The 27,757-nt window shown below is 41.1% G+C and overlaps 1 protein-coding gene across 3 annotated transcripts; it reads right to left on the reverse strand.

Moving 5' to 3' along the window:
- Positions 1–119: 119 nt before the first annotated feature.
- On the reverse strand, positions 120–27,731 carry PALB2 (partner and localizer of BRCA2). Of its 3 annotated transcripts, none has more exons than XM_027043017.2 (13): positions 27,450–27,729; positions 25,016–25,075; positions 24,777–24,879; positions 21,541–23,001; positions 18,231–18,898; positions 17,799–17,870; positions 14,263–14,424; positions 12,605–12,690; positions 11,008–11,169; positions 9,628–9,744; positions 5,565–5,652; positions 2,603–2,751; positions 120–613 (listed from the first exon to the last, which is right to left on the reverse strand). In XM_027043017.2, the coding sequence occupies exons 1-13, from the start codon at positions 27,495–27,497 to the stop codon at positions 406–408; spliced, it is 3,384 nt and encodes a 1,127-aa protein (XP_026898818.1). In that variant the 5' UTR covers positions 27,498–27,729; the 3' UTR covers positions 120–405. The 3 variants fall into 3 exon arrangements, 2 of the variants coding, with proteins under 2 accessions (XP_026898818.1, XP_014922611.3); XM_015067125.3 differs by having other exon boundaries at positions 18,231–19,045; positions 27,450–27,728; XR_008294743.1 differs by lacking the exon at positions 5,565–5,652 and having other exon boundaries at positions 475–613; positions 18,231–19,045; positions 27,450–27,731.
- Between the last annotated feature and the right edge of the window lie 26 nt (positions 27,732–27,757).

The following is a 27,757-nucleotide window of genomic DNA, read 5'->3' on the forward strand; positions in this document are numbered from 1 at the left end:
AGGCACCCCTGAAATTTACTTGTTATACAAGCATCACTGACTAAATATTCTAGTTACAAAACAACTAATTGTTCAGAAAACAATCTTAAAAGGATAGGGAAAAAGTAACAGGCCAAGCAGAAGGTATCAAAATAAATATTTATTAATACTGAAGCTTTATGTACACCTTTAAAAGCAAATGTGCAGATGTGAAGAATTACAAAAATCAATCTAAGATCCCTTCTCCCAAAGTAAGTATAAATGAACATTCAAGATCAGTAGTGCCACTTACATTCAGAATTTAAAAAATGTGCCTCAATGGAATACAAGTAGTTATTTTAAATGTCATCCAGATAATTCTTTACAGTTACAACTCTAAAAAGTACTAAGTGGTCAAAAAATCCAGAGCACTGTGTTTTCATCTAATTAGTTGCGGTAGACAAATATATTTCCATCTTTTTGTCCGGCCAACAAATGAGAATGTGTACCTGACCATTTAACGAAAGACCAATGTTGGTCAGAGACAGGTGGGAGGAGGGCAGTACAATGACCCAGAAGTAAGTCCCAGATGGCGATTGTTCCAGAAGTCAATACTGCTGCTGCAAAATGATCTTTCACATCACCTTCCAGGAACCTAATAGCAAGCAGAGAAGAAACAATTCAAATCATATATCAAAAGAATTTTTCGAGTTAAGCCAAAGTCACGCTCCCCGAAGCAACAAGAACAGAAATACCTGGAAATGTGATGCCCATCTTTGAAATCCCAGGGCAGCTGGCAGGTGTGCTGTAGTTCCGGACACAACCATGCGTCCGGGTCCCGGCTGTGTCTGATGCGTCCCGTACCACCCGCACCCCAGCTCTCAGCAGCCTGCCTCCCACTCTTCAAGCGGGCCATGCTCCGACCACCTCAGTGTCTTGGCTCCTGCTGTTCCCTCTCTCATGTGCTCACTTAGCAGGGCTGGGATTCTGCCATCATGCAGGCACGTCGCCTCCCTAGAAAGATCATCCCTCATCTCCCGTCTAGTGTAGGGCACACGTGTACTCTGCTCCCTGTCATGTTATAGGTTTTATTTTCATCGCACTTTTCACTCATGAGATGATCCGGTTTCCATACTTGGTGGCTAGCTCTCCCACCAAGATGTACACATTGTAAAACAGGAATCTGTCTGTCTTTTAGAGACGGGGGCACTGCAGTCAGTTGCCTGGATCTGAATTCTAACAAAGTAAGAGCTCTGTGACCCTGGGCAAATTATTTAACTTCATCAGTAAAATAGGAATATGATATGAGTACAGCAAAGTACTTAATACACGTTAAGGGCTTAATATAAATTAGTTGTTATTCCTCACTGCCACATCACCAGCATCTCGAAGAGTCAACCTTCAGTGAATGTTCTGAGTGAACCAAATGGTATTTTTTTTATCCCAGGCTCCCACCCAACTTTGTGTGACTGACTCCAGACACATCTGAAACTCCACAAAGTCTTCCTTGACAGTCTCTCCCTAACCCTCCACTGCCAGTTAAGGTGCTCCTCCATCCTGTGTGCTCCCAAACACTACAAGCCTCATGGCATTTTGTGTGCTGAACATTAGTCTCTAGTTGCCTCCTATTTCCATGAGATTAGAAACAGTAGTGCCCTCTACGGAACTGGCACCAGATAGGTATCAAGGTTTGCTAAATAAATGAGTTTGAAGAGTGACGAAGGAAATGCTTGATTGAATAGTTCTCTTTATCCTAAATTTCTAGGCCAGCGACTACGGTTCTCTCCCCAAATCCAAAGAAACAAGTTCTATACGTAAGCACTTATGGCAGATGACAGTCCTGAGGTTCTTGGTGAGCTAGGAATGTGTGCAGGAATGCCACTTCTGGCTAAGGGCACAGGGAGAGAGACCATCTTTTAGAACACTGATGCAGCAAGCTTGGCACAAGATCCCCAAAAAACACAGAAACATACATTGCACCTACCAGGTTCCTTATCCTTGTAAACTGTTAAAGCTAGACTTTGTGATCTTGATTTACTAAATCTGTTTTCTGTCTCTGCTGTGCATTTCAAACAATAATAAAAGTAATCTCTAGGAATGACCCTTCTGGGTGTGGCTGGGGTGGCCTAACAACACCAACACTACTCTAGAGCTCTAGAGAGCTCACAGAACACCTGGGATACCAATAACGGTATCACTGATAAATAGATCTTCTCATCAGTCACTAGATAAATATCAATTGCTTGCACGGTGGAGACTCGTCAGATTTCAAAGTAAAAGAGGCCTTCCCAAAGTAATATTTAAAACTTTCTTAATTTAGGTTTTACGGAAAGGACATTTTTGTAGAGAATATTAATTACTTAATTTGCATTTGAAATGTTTTTTGTTATGGGAAAAACAGGGTTTGAGTACACATAAAATAACCTATCCAACCTCATAATGGTGGGGATAAGAATGTAGGGAATCTGGGATTTGACTGAGATCTACTAAACTTTACATTTCTTCCTACTTGACATTCTTACTATATGGTCTGCAGTATTTCATGTTTACCATTCATCTAAGTGACACAAGAACATCTGGTTTTTTGTATTTGCACACATGCCTTCCAAAATGTCATACTCAGTGAACAGCAGCACACACTTGCCTTCCAGCCTGCCCTTGGGGAAGACAGTAGAGCATCACACCCACACTCAGGGTTGTCTTAGGGTTAATCACAATCAGCTGAAACACGGGGCTTCCCAACGGCTCACTCTCTTTGGCACAAGGATGGCTCAGGACAACAAACAGGAGCCCCTAATTTAAAAGAGAAATGAATAACCAAATAAATCAGCAAGAGTATGCTGGGAAAAAGAAAGGGTTGGCAGAGACAATACCAAAGAATTACAAGAATGATCAAAAGTCTCAAGTATCCAGGATTTAATCACTAAATCACTAGCTCATTTTTCTTTTCAGGCAAACTGTTGAGATGATCACTGAGCTGGCCTTCTGGCTTCTCTAGGACAGGGCTCAGTCAGTCTTGTAGGTGGGAACGTAGCTGATTCACCAATTTCCTCCATCTTAGACACTACTAACATCTCATACCATCCATTTGGAGAAACGTCGTCACAGGGAAAGAGGGCATAGAGACATGCAAACGGAGTCCTCAAACTACAGATATTCATTGGCAAGTTGGTTTTTGAAAATTCAGAACACATTTTCCCATATAAATAATCTTGTAAGTGGTGACTCAATTTCTAGGCCAGTCTGCATTGCCGATTTACGCTTACAGAACAAGAGTAACAACAACAAAAAAAAGACACCATCACCTATGGTTGTTTCCATAGGAAAATGTGTTACGGACCTCTCCCGGTTTTAAAATTATATGATCTGGGGCTCCTGGGTGGCGCAGTCGGTTAAGCGTCCGACTTCAGCCAGGTCACGATCTCGCGGTCCGTGAGTTCGAGCCCCGCGTCAGGCTCTGGGCTGATGACTCAGAGCCTGGAGCCTGTTTCCGATTCTGTGTCTCCCTCTCTCTCTGCCCCTCCCCCATTCATGCTCTGTCTCTCTCTGTCCCAAAAATAAATAAACGTTGAAAAAAAAAATTTGTTTTTAAATTATATGATCTAATAATAACATGATTGTGTGTGGAGACATATATATCACACAGACATACACACACTCACGGTTGTATATGCATATGTTATATATTGAAAGTAATTCTCTTTGGAGGTAAAATGGAGAAAATTAATTATGAACCATCTTAGGATTAGTAACATTCATTTCTACTTTACACATTTTCTAGAATGACTGAATTTTTATAATAAAATGAATTACTTTTATAATTAGAAAATCTAGTCAAGAAAAGCCTAGGGGCACCTGTGTGGCTCAGTCAGTTAAGCACCCGACTTTGGCTCAGGTTATGATCTCGTGGTTTGGTTCGTGAGTTTGAGCCCTGTGTCGGCTCTGTGCTGACAGCTCTGAGCCTGGAGCCTGGAGCTTTGGATTCTGTGTCTCCCCCTCTCTCTGCCCCTCCTCTACTCACACTCTGTCTCTCTCTTAAAAAATAAACATTTAAAAATTTTTTAAATAAAAAAAGAAAGAAAGAAAAAGTTCGATGTCATATACTTAACTAGGGGTTGGCAATTATGGCCCACAGGCCACATCTGGCTCACTGCTTATCTCTGTATGACCCACAAGCTAAGAATGATTTCTGCATTTTGAAATGGTTGAAAAAAAGAAGAAAAATATTTTATGATATATGAAAAATCATAGGAAATTCAAGTTCTGGAAGGTTTTAACATACAAAAAATTTTACCTGGAACATGGCCACACCCATGCGGTTTCATTTTATCTATGGCAGATTCTCTGCTTCAGCAGTAGAGCAGAGCACTTACAAGAGAGACCATGTGGCCTGCCGACCTGAAGGTATTTACCATCTGGTCCTACTAACACAAAAACTTTGCCGATTCCTGCACTAAATTATTAAGTTATTTCCAGAGGTTGGCTTCATGGAGTTTTATCTACTATCTGAAACATTTCTGTGTTAAATGCGTTAGTATCAAATAGGTATTAGTGTTGTAATAACAAAGATACAAAGTTATTTCAATGCCTAGTAGGTAAATGTAATAATTTCAGAGATGAATTCAACCCTGTTATTTTAAGGATGTAAAAAGGTAGCCTCAAGATAATGTGACAGATTATATAAGATCACACATCTTCTGAGTTCAATTCCACAGACCCAGCCAGGCCAGGGAAAGTTACAACCCGTGTATTCCCCGTGTGGTATTAATGCGCACGGGGTTGCCACTGAGGCTGCGAAAGTCAGTCTCCATACAAGTGTGAAGCCACCCGCTACCGCCTCTGTTGTGGCTCGATGGTGGGTACTTGAGGGTTACCTCTGACTCCTGGACAGCTGCCTGCAGCCTGTTCAGATGTCCAAACTAGACTGTAAGTCAAGTCTATTAACACAATGGCTGAGAAGCTGTTTTCGCTTCTATGTGAAAACACTAAAGCCTAAGGGAAAAACACATCTAGGACCATTTAACCATCCTCTCTAAGGGTATGTGTTCACATCATAAATCATTTATGGCAATGCAGTTGAGAGCCAAGTCTGGTAACAGGCATGGTATTTCTTAGTACAAACTCACAGCTAGAAATAAACGTTTGCTCTTAGGACATACAGCCAGAAAATTTAGCAAGCCGTCACATTATACCAATACTTATTTTCATCCATAGATTTCAAGAAAGAACTAGGGTGCCTGGGTGGCTCAGTTGGTTAAGCATCTGACTTTGCTTCAGGCCATGATCTCATGGTTTATGGGTTCCAGCCCCACATCGGGCTCTGTGCTGACAGCTCAGAGCCTGGAGCCTGCTTCAGATTCCGTGTCTCCTTCTCTCTCTGCCCCTCCTCCACTCATGCTCTGGCTCTCTCTTTCTCTCAAAAATGAATAAACGTTAACAAAAACTAAAAAAATAAAAAAAGGACAAACACTGTTATCCAATTTTGAAAAGATACACAACAGAGAGGGTCTGTTAATTACTTCTTACTAAGTTACTGCTCTTATTCAGTGAGACCAACAGCCACACACAAAGCAGACACAAAGTGGTCCCAACAGATCACTACTTACCATTTCAGAATAGGCTTTGTGACAGACTGAAGCTTGGTAGGAATCACCAATGTGCATCTTTTTCAGGAGCTGACCAGTTTTTAAATTCCTTAGACACCAAAAATAAATAAGCTGATAACATCCTTCTAGCAAACTGGTTTTCACATAATATCCTGTTATTTATCACAGCATACTTTAGGAGGTGACCAAGGGAGAAACTAAGGGACACAGTACCTTAGTTTTGTTTAATTACATTTGTGTAGTTACATTTGTTTAGTTACAGACTGAGCTACAAATAGGGACTAGAGGTTGAAATTGCCAGTAGTTTAACTTGACAGTCCCGCCTGAGATTGAATCTGCTATGTCACTAGGAATAAACCTCTCCAGACTGCATGAGGAAAGTTTATTTATCTTATTTGACTGGGTATGGAAATTAGGCACATGGTATGGCTCCAGCATTATGATTTTGTCACATTTCTTATTATGCCTAAATTTTCCTTGGAAGACAATGGTCAGGAAACCAAATTTATTTAGATAGGAGACTACACCTAAAATAGATTTAGAATTCTGTTTCTATTACCGTGTTTATACTAGAACTAGACCAAGGGAACAAAGAAAGATGGGAAGACTGAGGTGGGGTAAAAAATGGAAAAAGGAAGAGAGAAGAGGGTGAATATAAAGAAGAAACAGTCTGGGGTGCCTGGATGGCTCAGTTGGTTGAGCGTCTGACTTCAGCTCAGGTCATGATCTCACGGTTCTTGAGTTTGAGCCGTGCACCGGGCTCGGTGACGACAGCTCAGAGCCTGGAGGCTGCTTCGGATTGTGTGTCTCCCTCTCTCTGTGCCCCTCCCTGGCTTGTGCTCTGTCTCTCTCTCAAAAATAAACATAAAAAAATTTTAAAAAAAGAAAGAAAGAAGAAACACTTTGTTGGAATCACTTCTTAGCTTTACTGAGCATTTGTGACGTTGCTAACTGCTCTATCATGGAACTCTACTGATGAAAACCCTCAGCTGACTTCCCCTTAACCAAAACATAGAGTCCATAATCTTTTTCATAGTATCTATAATCCTCACGAATTCTGTGCTACGATCCTACATTACTGTTCCCTATCATGCATATTCCTGGCTCTGCACCTTTGTTCAATCTATCCTCCCAATGACCTCCCCAATCCTGACCAATTCCCATCTCTGTTACGGACCAATGAATGCCCTTCCATTCTTTAGGGCCTCGATTATGTCCTGCCTCCAGCTAGCAGCAGGAGCTCAACTTAAACTCTCTCACTTCTCCCTGCCTACACCAACCCACAGAAATCTCCTCTCCTCCACTTCCCTTCATTACTGTCCTTGTGCCTCATTTTTAATTTAATATAGACTGTAACAGGGTGTGATGTATTCATTCAACAAATATTTCTGAATCTTCTGTGGACCAGGTTCTGTGTATAAAAACAAAAGACGGAAATCTAAATGCTCATGTACATATGCAAGGTTTTCCTTGCCAGGGACACCAATGGGTTTATCCCCTATAGAGGTTAACATATGCTCTATATTTAGTAACTGCTCTTTCCTCAAGTCCCAAAGCACTCTGTCCAAATTTCTATCACTTTGACCTTGTCTGAATTGTACAGGAATTGTATCCTTTGAATTGTAAATTGAACTGTAAAGCAATCTTACTTACTGACTAGATTTTAGAGGCTTCGGAACAAGGATTCATATCTACATCTCTCACAGAAAACAGTATATAAGTAGAGACTCAAATATGCATTAATGATTGAAAGATCGGTGCTCAGTTAATATAGCTTAACCAAAATTAAATATTTAAACCTTCAGCAAGCTTCAAAAAGGGCCACTTTAACCTTGAGTATAATATGAATCACTTTAGACATTTAATACATCAGGAGTTAAACAGGAAAGGTGACCAACAAAGTACATAGAGCCCAAAAGGTAAATGAGAACTTTTGATACACAATATGATCCATACATCTTTGAGTAAGTAGCTTACACAAGGTGTTAAGACAGGCCCTGAGAAAACAAAAGGTATGTACCCATCTTCAAGGACTTACATAACACAAAGTAGCATACGCTAAGTTAAAAAACAGAGGCAATATTGGGATGCCTAGATGGCTCAGTCGGTTAAGTGTCCAACTCTTGGTTTCAGCTCAGGTCATGGTCTCACAGTTTGTGAGTTCAAGCTCTGCAATGGGCTCTGCGCTGACAGCATGAAACCTGCTTGGGATTCTCTCTCTCTCTCTCTCTCTCTCTGACCCTCCCTCCACTTGTGTTCTTTCTCTCTCTCAAAATAAGTAAATAAATTTAAAAAAATTTAAGGGCAATATTTAAAAACTTAAAAAAAAAGGCAATATGAGTTCAGAGAGGGAAATGTCAATGAAAGTTGAGGTATTACAACAGAGCTCAAAGTAACTATGGGACTGAAGATACCCCTTAAACTTAGAACTTACACTTTGAAGCTAAGTATAAAGGTCCCTCCTCAACCTCAAATTCTGTTGCAATCCATTATATATATAAAATGCTAAAAAAATTACTCTTAGGATGGGAAGAAAACAGGGAGCTGAGGAGTATGGACTAGCTGGAGAGAAATTTTTGTACCAAGGCATCGGGGAAACGGAAGCTGAAGAAAAGCAAACATTGTGGGGAGGGAAGGGCTGGGAGGAAGAATGTTAATACAGTAAGAGTATGAAAGAAGATCTGGAGGTAGGATATTGATTGATGACAAGGAGACCGATTGCTAGATTATATTAATAGTTCAAGAACCAAATAATGAAGGTCCAGACTATTGAAATACCAGCAAGAACAGAAAAGACAACTTTGGTAAGGAATATTGTCCCCAAATTAGACCTCCATGCACAAACACTGAGCTAATGCCACAAGTGGAAACCTGCTGCTCTAGACAGTAGGGCCATCTGAAAACACAGTCTCCTGGTAGATTAGGACATGGTCATATTTCAGAGGCCCCCAGGTGGGGAGGGGACAAAGATTCTCTTAAGGACCATGCTCTCCTGGCTTATTCCTAGAGAGTTAGGGTTGGACAGGGCAGAACCAGTTAAAGGAGAGGGCTTCTGAGGGGAAAAAAAAAATTAATTTATTGTCTTAATACAAACTAACCTTGAAAGTACCTTTGGCTGGGTAAGGTTCTCCCCAGAGTAAGGAAAGAGAAGTGGCTGGGGACTCCTTGACTCTGGTTTCCCTATCACAAATTTGTTAACCTGGTTCCTCTAATCAGATATATTTTATAATTTTGGATTGTAGACAGTATGAATGACACATCACATAAACTCTGGATTCTGTTAGATTCCTCTAAAGAATATTGATTCCCACCACCCCCACCCCTCCCCTAGTAAACAGTTAACTTGGCTTACCCAAAATTCCAAATGCTGAAAACCCAATTCAGTTCTTTTTGCCTTACCTGGGCTGCTTCAAGCCTGACCTGTACACATGTAGTTTAAAGGCTAGCCAGATTACCAGGTAAAGATTATAGCTCAGAATTTGAGGCTCATTCTTCAGCTCTCTCTTTATGGGGATTTCTCTTCCTCACTTGCTAGCTGCTGTGGTCACCCTGAACTCTGTCCTTTGGTTCTTTAAGTCAGGGCCAGAAGGTTTTCTCTCAGGCTTTTAGTCCCCCATGTGCAGACTAGGGCTTGCCCTCTGGCTAAAAGCTGTAGGAACAGGAACTTGCCTACTATTTCCTATTGACCACTCTCCAGTATCTTTCTTCTTTTTCTCATTCCCCAGTGCCTTCAGATAGTTGTTCTTTATACTTTGTGCAGAGTTTATAGTTATCTGAGGTAAAAAGAGTTGGTTTGATAAAAGCCATCAACCAGAAGGAGGAACAATTGTATATTTTTGACAATGGTAAAATTTTATTTACTTTGAAATAGTCTACTCGGACTGATCTTTTTTCAGAATGTCTGAATTAATATGATGTTCTTGTTGAGACAAGTATATGTCATCTGACAGGAAAAAACAAACAAACACAATCATACTTACAGAGTCTCTAATCTTAACCCCATGAAATTGGAGGTATACCCTCATATAAGAGAAGAAACTGAGGCCCTCAAGAGAAAGCTTACCAAATAACAATGTTGTTCATTACAGTGGTACCAAGCAGAGCTTCCTGCACCCCTTGCACCTCAGCAAAAGTTAGTACAGTCTCTTCAGGGGACATCAAAAATTGTTTTTCTTTGCTTCTGCATTTAAAACAGTATTAAAAATTAGCACTTTGTACCAAAGCAGTTTCTAAACAGCCCTTCTACATATTGCTGAGCTATGCATAACGTGCACTAATCTGATATCAGAAAAAATTTCAACTAGAAAATGTGTATTCAAAACTTTCTACAATAAACATACACTACTTTTATTTTCTCTACCTGGATATATTTGCAAGCACCTCAAATTCATCATATCCAAATTTAAACTTGCCAGGGGGGCCTGGGTGTCTAACTGACCCAGTAAAGCATCTTGTCCAACTCTTTATTTCGGCTCAGGTCATGCTCTCGGCTCAGGTCATGATCTCATGGTCATGAGATCAAACCCTGCATGGAGCTCCAAGCTGGGCATGGGGCCTGCTTAAGATTCTCTCTTTTCCTCTCCCTCTGCCCCTCCCCTGGACATATGCACTCTCTTTCTCTCTCAAAAAGACAAAACAAAACAAAAAAGTTGCCACCTCTCTCTTTAAACCTTGTATTTCTTTCTGCATTCCTATCTAAGTGAATTGTACCACTGTCTACCCCGGTGACAAATGTAGAAACCTGGATGTTATCCTTGTCTCCTCCCTCTCTATCTACTCAATCACTAAGCCCTAATGATTTTAGTCTCCTCTTTCTCAAATCTGTCTGCTTCTTCTCATGTCCACTAATACTTTGCTAATTTAAGCAAGCAATTATTTGTCTCTTGCCAAGATTACTACAGGTCATGAATAAATAAGACAAGAAGGTCCATGACCTCTGTTACTACGAAACACAGGTAAATAATCACAATAAAGTGTAACAGACACAGAGAATGTTATGAATTCCATTTGAAATATGCTGAATCTGAAATACCCACAAGATGTCTAATAAATAGGCACACAGATCTAAAGGCTGGGTTCAGAGCTAGAAATATACGTTTATAAGTGGTCAGCACCTAAACAGTAATTTAAGGACTGGAAACCAAGTGCAGAACAAGAAAAGGGTCTAGGATCTGGAGGCACATGTGAAATCTGAGGGGCACACGGAGATTTCAAAGACTGAAGAAAGAATAAACTATGTTTGCTGAGCCTCTCCACTCCACTGGCTTCCTCCCTGCTACATCCAGCTTCCTCCTCTCTAAACCACTTCGACGAAACAGCCTAGTGTTGAGGCAGACCCTGCCATATGATCCTGCAGCCCAGAAAAACAAGAGGCTAGTGATCTGACCTTCTCTGAAAGCCTGTGATAAAAGCATTCTTTAATAATGAAAATCAACCATCTTACCTTCCATCTTCTGCAAATGTCATGATTTCTACTCGTTGGTCACAAAGGGTCCCACTGCTACTGACTAGCCTCCTCTCTGTCAGGCCAAGCACAGCTTTTATATTTCCAGAACTCAGTAGCACTTGCTTTTCACATCCACCATCAGAGGAACAAAGTAATGATCTAAACCAAGTATAAAAGAAAATTGGAGAAGAGTAAGCCTTTTTTTTTTTTATTTTCAAATATTTACTTTTGAGGGGGTGCCTGGGTGGCTCAGTGGGTTAAGCATCTGACTTCGGCTCAGGTCATGAACTCACGGTTCATGAGTTTGAGCCCCACATTGGGCTCTGTGCTGACACTCAGAGCCTGGAGTCTGCTTTGGAATCTGTGACTCCCTCTCTCTCTCTGCCCCTCCCCTGCTCTCACTCTGTCTCCCTAAAAATAAATAAACACTAAAAAATTTTTTTAAATTATTTTTTTTTTTTTAGCATATGTGCTGCCAAAGTGAGCACTTTTTATTTATTTTTGAGAAAGAGAGTGTGTGTGCACACAGAGAAGGGGCAGAGAAAGAGGGAGACCAATAATCCAAGCAGTCTCTGTCCACACTGCCAGCAAAGTGCCCAATGCAGGACTCGAACCCAAAAACTGTGACATCATGACCCAAGCCAAAAATCAAGAGTCAGACGCTTAACCAACTGAGCTACCCAGGCACCTCTAGGAATTAGCCTTTAATATGAAAGGACTAGGGGCGCCTGTGTGGCTCAGTCAGTTAAGCATCCGACTTTGGCTCAGGTCATGGTCTCGCGGTTTGTGGGTTTGAGCCCTGCATCAGGCTCTGTGCTGACAGCTCAGAGCCTGGAGCCTGCTCCGGATTCTGTGTCTCCTCCTCTCTCTGCCCCTCCCATGTTCATGCTCTATCTCTCACTGTCTCTCAATAATAAATAAACGTTAAAAAAAAAAAAAAAACACCTTTATTTATTTATTTTAATGTTTATTTATTTATTTTTGAGAGAAAGCATGCAAGGAAGGGGCAGAGAGAGAGGGAGATGGAGAATCCCAAGCAGGCTCTGTGCTGTGACTGCAGAGCCTGGTGCAAGGCTCAAACCCACAAACTGTGAGATCATGACCTGAGCCGAGATCAAGAGTCAGACGGACGCTTAACTGAATGAACCACCCAGGTGCCCCTAAGGTTCAATTTGTTTTTTTAATTTTTTAAATGTTTATTTATTTTTGTGTGTGAGAGAGAGAGACAGATTGCAAGTGGGGGAGGGGCAGAGAGAGACTGAGACACAGAATCTGAAGCAGGCTCCAGGCTCTGAGCTGTCAGCACAGAGACCTACACGAGGCTCGAACTCACGAACCGTGAGATCATGACCTGGGCCGAGCTCAGACGCTTAACCAACTGAGCCACCCAGGCACCCCTCCTAAGGTCCAATTTTAAACGGAAACTTGAGTCAGGGATATAATTCTATCACTAGGTTTTTTTTGAAACAAATAGCTCTTGATCTAAATTTAGATTCTTTCAAGATTCAAGCCTAGGTTATAACTTGCACTCAAAACAAGCTGACAGAGACAAAGATGAAGGAAAGAAAAAAATTACTCCTTGAGAGTTACATACCTGATTTCCCTGATTTCCAAATTTCCCAAAGCCACGCATACGAGGTTACAAACATCAGGCACTGGAACTATCTGTAACACTGGAACCTAGATAAAACAAAAATAGCCAAAAATTGAATTTGGTTGTTTCATTTTTTTTTAACAATATAGTTTATTATTTAAAAATTTTTTTTAATTTATTTACTTTTGAGAGACAGAGTGTGAGCAGGGGAGAAGTAGAGAGAGAGGGAGACACAGAATCTGAAACAGGCTCCAGGCTCTGAGCTGTCAGCACAGATTCCAACACGGGGCTCGAACAAATGAACCACAAGATCATGATCTGAGCCAAAGTCAGACACTTAACCGACTGAGCCACCCAGGTGCCCCTGGTTGTTTAATTTTTAATTAATCTATATTTTCCAAAATCTGTCACATTCCCTTCTATTCTCACTGTACCAGGATAGTTTCAAACACTGAACAAAAGTTTAGCAAACACCCTCTTTTTATAAGTTGCAAATCCAAATAAGTTATAGGCAGAACCGTGTATATAGCAGCACTTACTTAATGAAATCTACAGTTCTAAAAATAAAGGAAAATTTAAATAAATTCTGGCAGAAGTGGACAAAGGGAACATCATGCAGTCATTTAAAATAAGTTTATTCACATAAATAAATATTTATTGACCACCACTATACAAAGCACAGTGCTAAAAGCTATGGATATACCAAAGAACAAGAATGAAATTTTCTAAGAGTAGATCATAAATGTTCTCACCAAAAACAAACAAACAAACAAACAAACAAAAACTATGTGAGCTGATGCATGTTAATGAACTCGATTGTTATGGGAGTGCTTTCTATATATAATATATCAAATCATCACAGTGTACACCTTAAATATATTACAATTTTGTCAATATTACTTCAGTAAAGGTGGAGAAATAAATAAAACTCAAAATAAAGTATGAAGAATATGTAGAGGGGTGCCTGGGTGGCTCAGGTCATGATCTCACAGTTTATGAGTTCAAGCTCCCGCCTTGGGCCCTGTGCTAACAGCTGAGCCTGGAGCCTGCTTCAGACTCTGTGTCTCCCTCTCTCTCTGGAGCCCCCAACTTGTACTCTGTCTCTCCCTAAAATAAATAACCATTAAAACTTTTTTAAAATTAAAATAAAAAAAAAAAGAATTATGTAGAAACAAGGAAAAATGTATAAAGCGAGAAAAGGCAAATTTAAAAATTTTAAGCACATTAGGACTGCAAGCACGTAAGATACATATGAAGGTGGACAAAGACTAGAAGAAAATATATTAAGAAAGGAAGCAAGAAAAATGTTTTGGTGAGGGGTAAGGAATACAAGTATCAGCAAATTTAGAAGTCAGAAAAGACACGAAATTCTAAGCTTCTCCAACATATCTAGTATAAAAATCCATTTTCCGAAAAACAGGTGATAAAGCAAACCAGAGCACAACGTTAACTGTAGAATCCAGATGGTAGGCATATGGGTACTCACTGTACAACTTGTCTCTATGTTTGACAGTCTGCATAATGAAATGTTGGAAAAAATTACTGATCCCTCTGTTCTGCCTTACATGGTTGTAGGTCCCATTCTTGGTAAGCTGCCCATCTATGTTACCACGTAAATAATTGCAAAGACCTCTCCCAGCTCTAAGATTCTGACTTACCTCTGTAAAGTGCCAGGAATAAAGTTTTTCCCACTGCCAAGTATCTAGAGGTTTCCAAAGAGAAACTACGTATTCACAGGCAGTTATGATACATGGCTCTTTGAAACCGGCTATTTCCCACCACATGGCACTCACGTCCACGGAACAGGAACCAGAAGGATTCTGAAATAAATAGCAACAATACTTATGTTAAAGGGATACTTGGGGGTCTGTTTTTGTTTGTTTGTTTTTAATGTTTATTTATTTTTGAGAGACAAAGAGAGACAGAGCATAGCGGGGGAGGGGCAGAGAGAGAGGGAGACACAGAATCTGAAGCAGGCTCTAGACTCTGAGCTGTCAGCACACAGCCTGATGCAGGGCTCGAACTCACAAGCGGTGAGATCATGACCTGAGCCAAAGTTGGATGCTCAACTGACTGAGCCTCTGAGGCGCCCCACTTGGGGTCTGTTTTATGAATAGAATATGAATATAGAATATGAACATGAAAAGTGCTGGGTTCCAAGGATTAAATGAAATACTAAGTAAATGTAATTAAAGTTTTATACAGGTCAAAGCTGGCTTAGTTGGTGGAGCAAGTGACCCCCGATTTTGGGGTTGTGAGTTTGAGCCCCACATTGGGTGGAGAGATTACTTAAAAATAAAATCTTAGGGGGCACATGCATGGCTCAGTTGGTTAAGCACCCAACTTTGGCTCAGGTCATGATCTCACGGCTCATGAGTTCAAGCCCTACATCGGGCTCTGTGTTGACAATTCAGAGCCTAGAGCCTGCTTCGGATTCTGTGTCTCCTTCTTTCTCTGCCCCTCCCCTTCTTGCGTGCGCGCTCTTTCTCAAAAATAAACGTTAAAAAATTTATAAAAATAAAATCTTTAAAAAATTTTTTTTAATGTTTATTTATTTTTGAGAGAGAGAGAGAGAGAGAGAGAGAGAGAGAAAGAGCACAAGCAAGGGAGGGGAGAGAGAGAGGGAGACACAGAATCCGAAGCAGGCTCCAGGCTCTGAGCTGTCAGCACAGAGCCTGACGTGGGGCTCGAAACCACGAACTGTGAGATCATGACTTGAGCCAAAGTCAGACGCTTAGCTGACTGAGTCACCCAGGAGCCCCCAAAATAAATAAAATCTTAAAAGGAAAGAAACAAAGAAAGAAAGAAAGAAAGAAAGAAAGCAAGCTTTGTGAGTCTTATATAACTAAAAAAATTGCCCCCACACACTTATATCATGATGGATCTAAAAATGTGTAGCTCCAGAATGGAACAGATTCAGATTTAATCACAAAACATGGCCCATAAGAACTTGCCCATTTGGAAATGAAACATCCTGATGAACCACCCACGGGTTGAAGAGGGAATAAAAATGAAACAACGTGGGGGTTAAGGGCACCAACTTCCCGCGTAGTCAAAAATCTGCATATAACTTTTGATTTCCCCAAAACTTAACTACATTAATAGCGTACTATTGGAAGGAAGCATTACTGATAATGGAAACAATCAACACATATTCGTGTGTTATATGTATTATATACTGTATATAATAAAGTATAGAGAAAAGAAAACGCTATTAAGAAAATCATAAGGGGGCGCCTGGGTGGCGCAATCGGTTAAGCGTCCGACTTCAGCCAGGTCACGATCTCGCGGTCCATGAGGTTCAAGCCCCGCGTCAGGCTCTGGGCTGATGGCTCAGAGCCTGGAGCCTGGTTCCGATTCTGTGTCTCCCTCTCTCTCTGCCCCTCCCCTGTTCATGCTCTGTCTCTCTCTGTCCCAAAAATAAATGAACGTTGAAAAAAAAAAAAATTAAAAAAAAAAAAAAGAAAATCATAAGATGGGGCGCCTGGGTGGCTTAGTCGGTTAGGCGTCTGACTCTTGATTTTGGTTCAGGCCATGATCTCATGAGGTTGAGCCTCACGTCAGGCTCTGTGCTGGCAATGCAGAGTCTGCTTAGGATTCTCTCTCTCTTCCTCTCTCTGCCCCTCCCCCACTTGTGCTTTTCTCTTTTTCTCTCTCTCTCAAAATAAACTTAAAATAAAAGAAAATCATAAGGAAGAGAATATACATTACAATTCTGTAAAAGAATTCTAATGTGTTTACTGAAAAAAGATCTGCATGTAAGTGGGCTTTTGCAGTTCAAACCCATGTTGTTCAAGAGTCCACTGTATTTCCACATGAGCAAGGAGAGCACTGTGTATCCAAACACACAGAGCATGGCAAAGTGGTATTTCCAAAAGAAATTTACAATCATAAAGGCATTTATCAGAAAAGAAGAAAAATAAAAATAAAGTAAGAAAACAGCTCAAAAAGGTAGTGAAACAACAATGAAATTAAGCACAATGAAAAAGAAAAGAATTATTAAGGATAAAAACAGAAACAAACGAAATAGGAAACAAAAAAACTAATTAACAATCAATACAACCAAAAGCGTTGTAGACCAACAGAATGGAAAATCTCTTAAGTTTGATGCAGGAAAAAAAGTACTTTAGAAAATGGGGAATTGGGAGAGAGGTTTAACCGAATATACACAGACAAAAAAACTACTAGAATAATAAATAACTTTTTACCTACAAATTAGAAAATACAAATGAAATGGTTGATTCTTTAAGAAACCAAGTTATTCAAATGGACTCAAGAATAACTTTGAAATGACTATTACTATGTATCTTTTATACTAAAGGAATCTGGAGGTCAGAAGGTAAATAATTTGCCCCAGGTCACACACTAGTAGTTGGCAGAAAGAGTTTACGTGGGTTTGAATCTCTTTCTTTTACACCAGTTGTTCTCACTTGGGGGGAATTTCGCAAACTTTCCCTGGTGGGTATCTAGCCATACCTGCAGACATTTTTGGTTATCATAACTCGGGATGGGGGTGCTAGTGGCTCTATAGATAAGGCAGGGCTGCTGCTAAATGTCCTACGATGCACAGGACTGCCCCTGCAATAAAGAATTATCCAGCCCCAAATGTCCAGATTGCTCAGATTGAGAAACCCTGTTCTGTATCATGCACTACATACAAAGAGTTAACTAGGACACAGGTCCAATCCACTTCTCTGGATTTACTAACATATCATTAACAGAATATTGTTAACTTACATTTCTCAGAGTTACACACACACACACACACCCCACATAGCCTATGAAAGATTAACCATTCATTATAATCTGGAACCACTACCTATTTTCTCATAAATCACAAGTGATCCTTCTAGAAACATTACAGCATTTGGAAAGGAGGATCATGAATGACTTTCTCTCTGTCAAGATGCCTGATTTACATTTAGACACAAAGTTGAGTTAGCTTAAGTTGTTCTTGGCAATAGCTTGACATATAAACTTCTTCTGGAGAAGATCTCAAGATATAAATACAGCTAAGTATTGTGAAAAACAAAGAGTTTAAAGGTTTTTTCTGAATCTGTTTCGCCAAGTTCGTTTAACAGTGCTAAATTAAGAATGCGAAGATACAGTCAAATTCATCCTAATTTTCCTATGAATTCATTAAATTTTTTACATGTAAGACACACGACACACCAACAGGGAACGGTCTTCTGACCTTTAACTTCGAAACCAATTGTAGGTGGCCTGGGATTAAGCCATTACAAGCAGGAAGGTCTGCTACTTCAGTCTGTGAAAATAAAAGTCACACTGTTAATCTATACTTTATAGATGACATCTGCCCACCCTGCTCCTTCATCGTGTCTACTCAATATGTGTGATTTCCTCTGATAACAGCAGCAAAGCCCTATATGCAAATGCTTCCTTGATGACAAAGGGAATAGGATCCCCCATATTTAAAAACACATTTTATATTAACCTTAAATTTCCCCCAACTGAACTTAATGGTTACAGTGAAATCATAACAAAGAAGCACATTCAACCATTCCTAAACACTGAGGAGCCAATGTGTAAGAAAGTCATGCTGCCCATATTCGCTAAGATCTTTCATTCCGTCATAGAAAAATCTTACCATGGAAGTGGACCGTACCTGCTCAGTGGACTGTTTCCACGACTCCACGTGCATATTTCCACACAGCTGATTTTCTTCGGAAGTGACTGACTCAGTGGGAAGAAGTTTTGCTTGGGAACCAGAATCACTGTCACAGGAAGGCTGTCCTTCCCGACCTGACACAACCGGGCTGCCATCTGATTTTGAGGGGCTGGCCCAACCGTCGCCTTGCTTCCGATCACAGTCTTTCAAGTGAGGAAGTTGGGGTACAGAGCAAGTTGATCCAACCACCTCCGTGGACACTCTTTCACAGCGTGCTTGGGAGCCGAAAGCTGGAGTAGTGCCTAGGATGGGGAAGGCGGGCGAACACACATCTGCCATCAGTCTGTCATTATCCTCAGGGGTGACGGTATTAAAAGGAGTGAAAAGTACTATGGATGAAGAAAGGCCCTTCTTCTGAGGCTGGCTTGTTGGGTTTGGTGTTTTAGGTTGTGCTTTTCCTGGGAGAACAAGAATTTCCTCTTCCAAGTCCTCCATTTCAATATCAATTTGTGTAGGTGTCATTTCTTCCAAAACAACACAGTTTCCCTCCTTAAGGAGCTTATCCCCATACATTTTTGATACAAAAGGCTCCATTGATTTTTCTGATTGGGACTTCAGTTTCTTAAGCTTAAGAGGTCCAAAGTCTTCATCAGGTAACTGAAAATCTGTGGTTTTGAGAACAGAGGACAGTTGCTTTAAACTTAGCACCTCATTCTTAGGAAATGAAGTCCTGAATGCAGCAGAATCCAAAGCCAAATAAGCATTATTTCTGGAAGAAAGGGAGTCCTCTTTTTGACGATCATCTTTCTTCCCTAAAATAGAAAGGAACAGCGGTAACAGCAAACATCCAATACCCAACCAAAAGTGAGCTTCTGAACTCCAAGACAGTGCAAAATGCTTGTTCTCTTCCCAGCCATGACTCTGAAACCTATGAGCGGTTCAAGAATCAGCCACAGGTTGGTGGTTAACTAGCAGTTCTCCTTTTGTAGCATCAAAAACAGCATGGTGCTGATGACACTAGCTGGAAGAAGACCAGGGTCTAGTCCCTGCTCTGCCACTCATCTGCCAGGATCTTAGGCAAGCCGATTCACTTCATTTTCCCTTGTCTCTCATACGGGAACTGGACTAAGAATCTCTTAAGTCCTTTCTGCTCTAAAACTATGATTCCAACAGACTACCAGAACACAGTCTACAAAACGCTGGCCCTTCTCACTGAAGGAAACGGAAGTCTCCCTTTCAAGCAGAGTAATTTACTATTTAAAAAAAATGTTTACCTATTTTTGAGAAAGAGACAGAGTGCCACCAGGGAGGGGCAGAGAGACAGAGAGGGAGACACAGAATCTGAAGTAGGCTCCAGGCTCTGAGTTGTCAGCACAGACCCTGATGGGGGTCTTGAACCCATGAACCGTGATATCATAACCTGAAGGCAGATGCTTAACCAACTGAGCCATCCAAGCACCCCAGTAATTTACTACACTTAAGGCAGCTGGAATTCTATACCATTCAACATGTAGACCCAGTTGGCCCAACCACCTCTGCAGATACTTTTTCAGAGCATGTTTGGGAGCCAAAGGCTGGAGTAGTGCCTGGGATGGGGAAAGCTGTCTCCACCAACTTATAAATGAATAAACTGTGGCACATACTTAGGGAATAGTATTCAGCCATAAAAAAGGATGAAGTATAGATACATGCTGTGATGTGGATGAATCTCAAAAATCAGCTAAGTGAAAGCAGCCAGACACAAAAAGTCACATAGTGTATAACTCCTTTAATATGAAATATCCAAAACAAGTAAACTCACAGAGAGAGAATATAGAGTGGTGGTTGCCAGGCACTAGGGTGGAAAGGAAATAGAGAGCAACTGCTTAATGGGCATGAGGTGTCCTTCTGGAGTGATGAACATGTTTTGGAACTAGGTAGGGGGCATGGTGGCACAAGAATGTACTAAATGCCAGTGCATCGTTCACTTGATTCAAAATGGTCCATTTTATGTTAAGATCACCTCAAGAAAAAAAAATTTAATGTTTATTTTTTACTTTAGAGAGAGAAAGAGAGAGAGAGAGGACAAACGGGAGGGTCAGAGAGAGGAGACACAGAATCTGAAACAGGCTCCAGGCTCTGAGCTGTCAGCACAGAGCCCGATGCGGGGCTCAAACCCACAAACCATGAGATCATGACCTGAGCCAAAGTCGGATGCTTAACCGACTAAACCACCCAGGCACCCTGAGAAAAAAATGTTTAATGTAGCAGCAGGTTACTAAATTCACAGCAGAGTATTTCAAAGTATACAAAAAGATGTTTCTAGATTATTACTAGATTGCCCTACTTTCTGATTGCTTTGTATTCTTGTTGGCTTAAAGAGGACAATAAAAAAGTCATAATGATTACAGGTTTTTAACTAATTAAAAATAAATTAACTATTTAATTAATTATAGCTCATAGACCAGAACCTGTGTCCAATGATATAGAGCAGTTGGCTGCCTGTTTTTGTAAATAAAGTTTTACTGGAACACATTATATACTGTCTGTGGCTACTCTGCCACTATACTTGACTAGCTATGACTGAGCACAAAGACATACTATTTGGCCCTTTACAGAAAGTTTGCTGATGTCTACTATAGAACCAGAGTGAATTATCTAGTTGTTTTGCTCAGTGTATCATATGTGATTAATTCCTGAGGAAATGAATAAAAAAGTGTAAATTATGTCACTTGTTGTTCTCCAATATTTTGTATCCCACAGATCTCCCAAGATGCTGTATTTGATATTTTACCCCAAAAAAGTTGGTTGGATGTATTGCATTTTATTCCTTAGTCATTCCTAAGAAAGTTTGTCAAAGGACTCCTACTCGGACACACATTTCATTTCACTTCAAAAACACTTTCTCTGTAGGTTATAAAACTTCCCTCTAGGAATAAAGATTGTGTTGTACCTGAATAGATACTAATTTTAGATGAAAATCTCATACATTTTCCTTTTCCATGTCAACTTTTCAATCACATTAGTGAATTCTGGCATCACAGAGCCAGGTCTGAATCCCGGCTCTGTAATTTTAATGAATTAAAGCCACTTTCATGAATTAAAGTCACTTTAATCTCCTTGTGCCTTAAGTTTCCTCGTCTGTAAACCGAGGGTAAAAACAGACTCTGCCTCATGTAGGGTTGCTGTGATGATGCAAGGAGTTAGTGTTCGCACAACATTTAGAAAATACCAGGGACACAATTAAGTGTTGGCTATCATCATCATCATCATCATCATCATCATCATCATCATCCGCACTTAGATTTACCTTTAATTCTCTTCTTACCATGAATAATTGCCTTTCCATTCTGCTCTTTGTTCAAGGCAACCTCTTCCTTGGATCTATTAACACCTGATGTGCCAAAAGTTGGCAAAAGGAGTTCACCATCATCTAATACAGGGGTGCAGATTGACTTTGTTTTTCTTCCATGTCTCCTACCAGATGGCTGGATAACTGCCTTCCTGGAAAGGTTATCTTTAGGGGGCCCAGTGGGAGAGTTGACTTCAGTTAAAGAGGGACGTTTCTGAGGATTTCTTGAACTTGGTTGTCTTGTGCATGTGTCAGAGGTCCTAATTCCACTCTGGTCAGTTTCTTCACTGGGAAGGTTTAAATTTTTAGTTGCCTCCTTACTTTTATTTTTATACCCTTTCTTTTTGACACCCAAATGATTTTGAATTACAACTTCCAGGGCTACTTTTCTCTGGTAACTTGACATGCGTCGTGTTGTTCTAACATAATATTCTGCGGGAAATGGAAGGCCTTCGAGCATTGTGCAAGAATGTGTTTGATTTTCTGCAGAAGCAGGAGAGATTACTTCTGGGCTAAGACTCTTAGATTGACTTACAACCTCTTTTTCCTGAGGACTTTCATTTCTATCATCAAGAGTGTTATGGGGAGATTTTAAACACTCCTCTGTGTGATTCTGTCCTTTTAAATTTTGGTTTCCATTTGCTGATAAGTTATTGTAAGCGAATTCATTCACAGAGCACAAATTATCTGTCTCTAAGTCAGGACTTCTAGGCAGCTGGCCACTTGCACTTACAGCTTTATTTACCTCTGGGTTATCTGTAGAGACAGTCATTTTTTGGTCTTGTGCCTCTAGGTTTACAGGTGAAGCAGGGATAATGTTTTTTAAGCCATGAGTAATGAGTTCACAGTCGCCTTTAGGAGGCTTATGTTCAAGGTGCTGACCACTACTGTTATTTGATGGAGTAAATGAAGCAAGTGTAGACACTGTGGGGAAATGATTTCCTCTTACGAGTGCATCAACAACTCTTTGTGGTTTGGCAGTTGGTGGAGTTAATACACCCCTTACGTTAGTTTCTGTCACTGGTGCTGGAGAATCCAGAATGTCACACGTAGAACTTGAAAGGTAAGTTCTTCTAGTTACAGGTGTTCTAGGATTCTCTCTATTGATTTCTTCCAGTTCCTTTAGTCTTTTTCCAGAGAGTATGAGTGAATCCGTGTCAAAGAAAGATTCTCTCGCCTGTGAAGTTAATGTTCTCTGCTGCTGCTTTCTTCTCTCTGGCAACTTACTCTGCCTTTTCTCACCACTAGGACCACTGACCTGGTAGGGAAAATGTTCTTGGATATCACTTTGTATATGTAATTGTTCCACAGGGCCATGTCCAAGGTTGAAGGACTCAGGCTCAATGCCAAGTGTGATAGGTGTCTTTTCTCCAGTTTCTTCATCCAGATGGGTGCTGATTTGTAATGTCTCACAAGGAGATACTTTATTTTTAGATTCTGAGGAGAAAAAAATATATAATTAATATTTTTCTTATTAATTAAAAAAAATTTTTTTTGAAGTTAATTTATTTTGAGAGACAGAGAGAGCGAGCGAAGGAGGAGCAGAGTGAGAGGGAGAGAGAGAGAATCCCAAGCAGGCTCTGCACTGCCAATGCAGAGCCCAACACAGGGCTTGAGCTCATGAGCCATGAGATCATGACCTGGGCCAAAGTCAGATGCTTAACCAACTGAGCCACCCAGGTGCCCCTAAGTGATTTTAATACCACCTGTCTATTTCAATAGCCTCCAATTTTATGATTATAAATTACCTATTAGCATGAGTAATGACCATTGTTTTTTTAGAATACTTCCAGCTAGATTTTTTTCCTCTCTACATATAGAAGTGCTTAATCAAAAAAAAAAAAAAAAAAAAACCTTTCCAATATTTACACAATAAATATAATTTCTAAAAGTTGAAAGGGGAAAAGATCAACTAAACAATTCAACCAAAAAAAAAAAAAACAAAAACCAGTTCATTGATTACAGATGGGAGAAAATTTATGAAATATGCATCTGATAAGCATCTAATAGCTAGAATATATTAAGAACAGTTATAATTGAACAAAAAGACATATAACCTAATTAAAATATTGGCAAAGGACTTGACTAGATACTTCTCTGAAGAAAATACACAAATGGCCAACAAGCCATAAGATGTTCCATATCATTAGTCACTAGGAAACACAAATCCAAACCACCATGAGATACCACTTCACACCCACCAGGATGGTTATAATTTTAAAAACAGAAAATGGGGGCGCCTGGGTGGCTCAGTCTGTTAGGTGTCCGACTTCGGCTCAGGTCATGATCTCACAGTTCGTGAGTTTGAGCCCCGCGTTGGGCTCTGTGCTGACAGCTCAGAGCCTGGAGCCTGTTTCAGATTCTGTGTCTCCCTCTTTCTCTCTCCTCCCCTGCTCATGCTCTGTCTCTCTCTTCTCAAAAATAAATAAACGTTAAAAAATTAAAAAAAAAAAACAAAAACAGAAAATGACAAATGTTGGTGAGGATGTGTAGAAACAGGAATCCTTGTGCATCATGGTGGGAATGTAAAATGGTACTGATGTTGTAGAAAAGAGTTTGGCAGTTTCTCAAAAAGTTAAACAGAGAATTACCATATGACCCCACAATTCCGTTCCTAAGTATGTACCCAAAAGAACTGAAAAAATACATCTATACAAACACTTGCAGATGAATGTTCATAGCAGAATAGCCAAAATTCATAATAAGCAGAAAATAGAAACAACCCATATATCCATCAACTGATGAATGGATACATGAATCATGGCACATCATCTATCCAATGGAATAGGACTCAGCTGCACAAAGGAGTGAAGTGCTGACGCATGCTTGGATGTGTGTATGGAAGCATGACTGCTGGAAACATCACGCTAAGTGGAAGAAGTCAATCACAAAAGGTCACATAGTGTATGCCTCCATTCATATGAAATGCCCAGAATAGGTAAATCCACAGAGAAAGTAGATTCGTGGTTGCCAGGGGTTATGGGTAGGATGGCTACAAGGCTTCTTTTGGGGATGGTGAAAACATGCTGGAATTAGATGGTGATGAGGGTTGCATAGTCTTGTGAGTACACAAAGAACCAGTGAATTATACATACTCTTTAAAAAGAGTCTATGGCTAGTCTTTATCTTCTGGCTGTGAGAAAAAGAACCACAACCAAATATACCCGGAAAATGAATAATAAAGCAAGCATAAGTAAACGGGCTAGCTTCACCTGAGTGGTTTAGCTGTGGTGAAATGTCCTGCTGGAACAAGCAATCATGTTCTTCTGCTGTTTTCTTAACAGAATTCTTAACCTTCTCAGCTCTTTGGGCACGCTAGAGAAAACAAAAACAGCTTACAGAACAAATTTAAGACAAAGAAGGTTTATCTTAAAGCTTTATTATTAGGAAGAATTGTTTGTATATAGTTCATACTGTGATACCTCAATTTGAGAGAATAAGATTCACTTACCTGGAGGCGGGCCAGCGTCTTGCTGTATTCCCTTTTCAAGAATGCTAACTTTTCCTTCAACTGGAAGAAGAAAAACAGCAAACAATGCTGAGCAGGTGGAAAGAAAGAGTCAGAGGGAAGGGACACGGTGTCTATCAGACCCGAGTGTGCAGGTCTTAGAAGGTCCCTCAGCAGCAGACGGCGGAGGAGTAGCAGGCACCCACACTACTTTCACTTCTCACAAAGCACCAAGCTTTCCAGTATCTTAGCACCTTTACATAAACTGTTCCCACCACCTGAAGCATTTCCTACCCAACTCATTTTGCTAAGTCCTTCTGATTCCTCAAGCCTCAACTTAATTTTACTTCCCTTGGGTAGACTTCTAGGTCCTTCCCGAAATCAAGGTTAGACATGCCACCTCTCTGCTGTGCTTCCTTTATCACAGTACTTATTATATCCACTATGCTGTCTGTTTACTTCTGTTCCGCCTTCTCACTGTGAGATCCCTGGCAGCAGGAGCTGGCATCCTCAGACACTCAATCAACAAATGCATCTCTTGTCAGGTATAAACACCGTGTGTCAGTTATTGTTTCAGGCGCTAAAGATAGAGTGGTCAAGCTTAGGCAGAATGAGGGATGCAGATAATTAACAAAAAAACGCATACACAGATAAGATGTATCACATGGTAATCAGTACCCAGATCAACAGGGAGATGTGAGAGTGCCTGATCTACTTTTTTTTAAATTTTTAATGTTTTTTTATTATTTTTGAGACAGAGAGAGACAGAGCATGAACAGGGGAGGGGCAGAGAGAGAGGGAGACACAGAATCCAAAACAGGCTCCAGGCTCCAGGCTATCAGCACAGAGCCCGGCACAGGGCTCGAACCCACGAACTGTGAGATCATGACCTGAGCTGAAGTCGGACGCTTAACCGACTGAGCCACCCAGGCGCCTCTGCCTGATCTACTTTAGGTAGCGTGGCCAGAGAGGCATTTCTGAGGACTACCATTTGAGCCCAAACCTGAAGGAGGAAGGAGCTGGCTTTAAGAAGATCCAAGAAAGGGGCATGTGTGTAGTTCAGTCGGTTAAGCATGACTCTTGATCTTGGCCCAGGTCATCATCTCACAGTTCGTGAGTTCCAGCCCTGCGTCGGGCTCTGCACTGACGGTGTGGATGGAGCCTGCTTGGAGTTCTTTCTCCCTCTCTCTCTGCCCCTACCCCACTCCTGCTCGCTCTCTCTCTTAAAATAAATAAATTAAAAAAAAAAAAAAAAGATCTAAGGGAAAGCAATTCACCCAAGATCACACAGTTTATAAATGGTATGATCCAAAACCATACAGTTGAGTTCTAGAATCTGTGCTCTTTTTTTAAGTTTATTTATTTATTTTGAGAGAGACAGAGAAAGAGCAAGAACGGGGAAGGGCAGAGAGAGAGAGAGAGGGAGAGAAAGAGAATCCCAAGCAGGCCCCGTGCTTCATCACAGAGCTGGAGGCAGGGCTTGAATCCACAAACCATTAGATGATGATCTGAGCGGAAACCAAGAGTCCAACACTTAACCAGTTGAGCCACCCAGGCATCCCTAGGATCTGTGCTCTTAACCTCTGTGCTAGACTGCTTCTCACAGGGTCCTCTTTATCACCACCCTTATCATCATCTGAGAATTATTTTGTTGACTTGGAAATGACCTATCTCACTCCCCAAGGGAAGGTAAACTAAGAAGACTGATAAGTTAGTATGAATGAAGAGTTTAGCACAACACCTCAAACAGCCAGCACAAAATACATTCAAATTAACATCATCAGCACTAGCACAAGATGGCATGAATAAGGACGGTCGGTCAGAGCATCTATAGTAGAAGCAAAATCTGGAAACAACCTCAAAGTCTCTCAGCAGAGTAATGTCTAAAGACAAGAATGCACTTCCGTTAATACGTAACACTACACAGAAGCCAGATTAACATGTATCGACATGGATGAAACACGGATAAGTAAAAAGGACGTTGTAGAACCATTCAGATCATACCATTTATGAACAAAAAGATACACATCACTTTTTGGTGGCCGGGGAATAAATCACACCCCTCCAATCCCCCCACCTCCGTCCATTACACACACGAAAAGATCCGAAGCACCGGCTGTTCAGAGATTTCCCTAAGGGAGTGGGTGAGAGAAGCCAAGGGTGAGAAAGAGTGTGGGAGTGAAGAGGATGTCAAAGGGGACTTTGGCTTTATCCAGTTTTACATTTCGTACGTATTTAGGCATTACTGCTGTAAGAAAATTTGTTCTTTAAATGCCACCACGTGAGCTCAGCATTCTTCCATCCATACGTTCACTCCCGCTGCGTCCAGAGGTCCGAGATCACTGCCTACCCGGGACGACAGAGGAAACAAACACACGCCTAAAGCCTGCGCAAGGGGTCAGAGTTCCGACTCAGCCCTTCCCTCACACCCCGGCACCTTTTCCTTTTCCTCATAGCTGAGAGGTTTCCCGGGAGGCTCTTCCATCGGGCCGCGGCCGAACGGAAGGAACAGCCGTCGCCGGCCCCGGGCCTGCAGACACGAGGATGCCGGCTGGCCTTGGGCCCCGGAGGCACCCGGGAAGGAAACTCTGCGCCCGGGATCTTCCCCAGGGCGCTACCAGGTGGCACATGCGGGCTTGGCGCGCCGTCACCCACAGCCAATTACATCCACCGCTTAGCCTGCGCATGAGCAGCCGGAGACGGCCGAGTAAGGGAGCGGGGCCGCCTAGAGGAGAGCCGAGCTGC

Source organism: Acinonyx jubatus, chromosome E3 (assembly GCF_027475565.1).
Source record: "Acinonyx jubatus isolate Ajub_Pintada_27869175 chromosome E3, VMU_Ajub_asm_v1.0, whole genome shotgun sequence".
NCBI classification, from domain to species: Eukaryota; Metazoa; Chordata; class Mammalia; order Carnivora; family Felidae; genus Acinonyx; species Acinonyx jubatus.

Bases quoted from the DNA above. Each gene is read 5' to 3' on its own strand.
- PALB2 (XM_015067125.3), bottom strand. From the start codon at position 27,497: ATGGAAGAGCCTCCCGGGAAACCTCTCAGCTATGAGGAAAAGGAAAAG. The intron at 19,046-21,540 runs GTAAGAAGAGAA...TTTCTATTTTAG, and splicing joins TGGAAAGGCAATTATTCATG to GGAAGAAAGATGATCGTCAA. The intron at 614-2,602 runs GCAAGTGTGTGC...GCTTGCTATTAG, and splicing joins CCCCAAGGGCAGGCTGGAAG to GTTCCTGGAAGGTGATGTGA.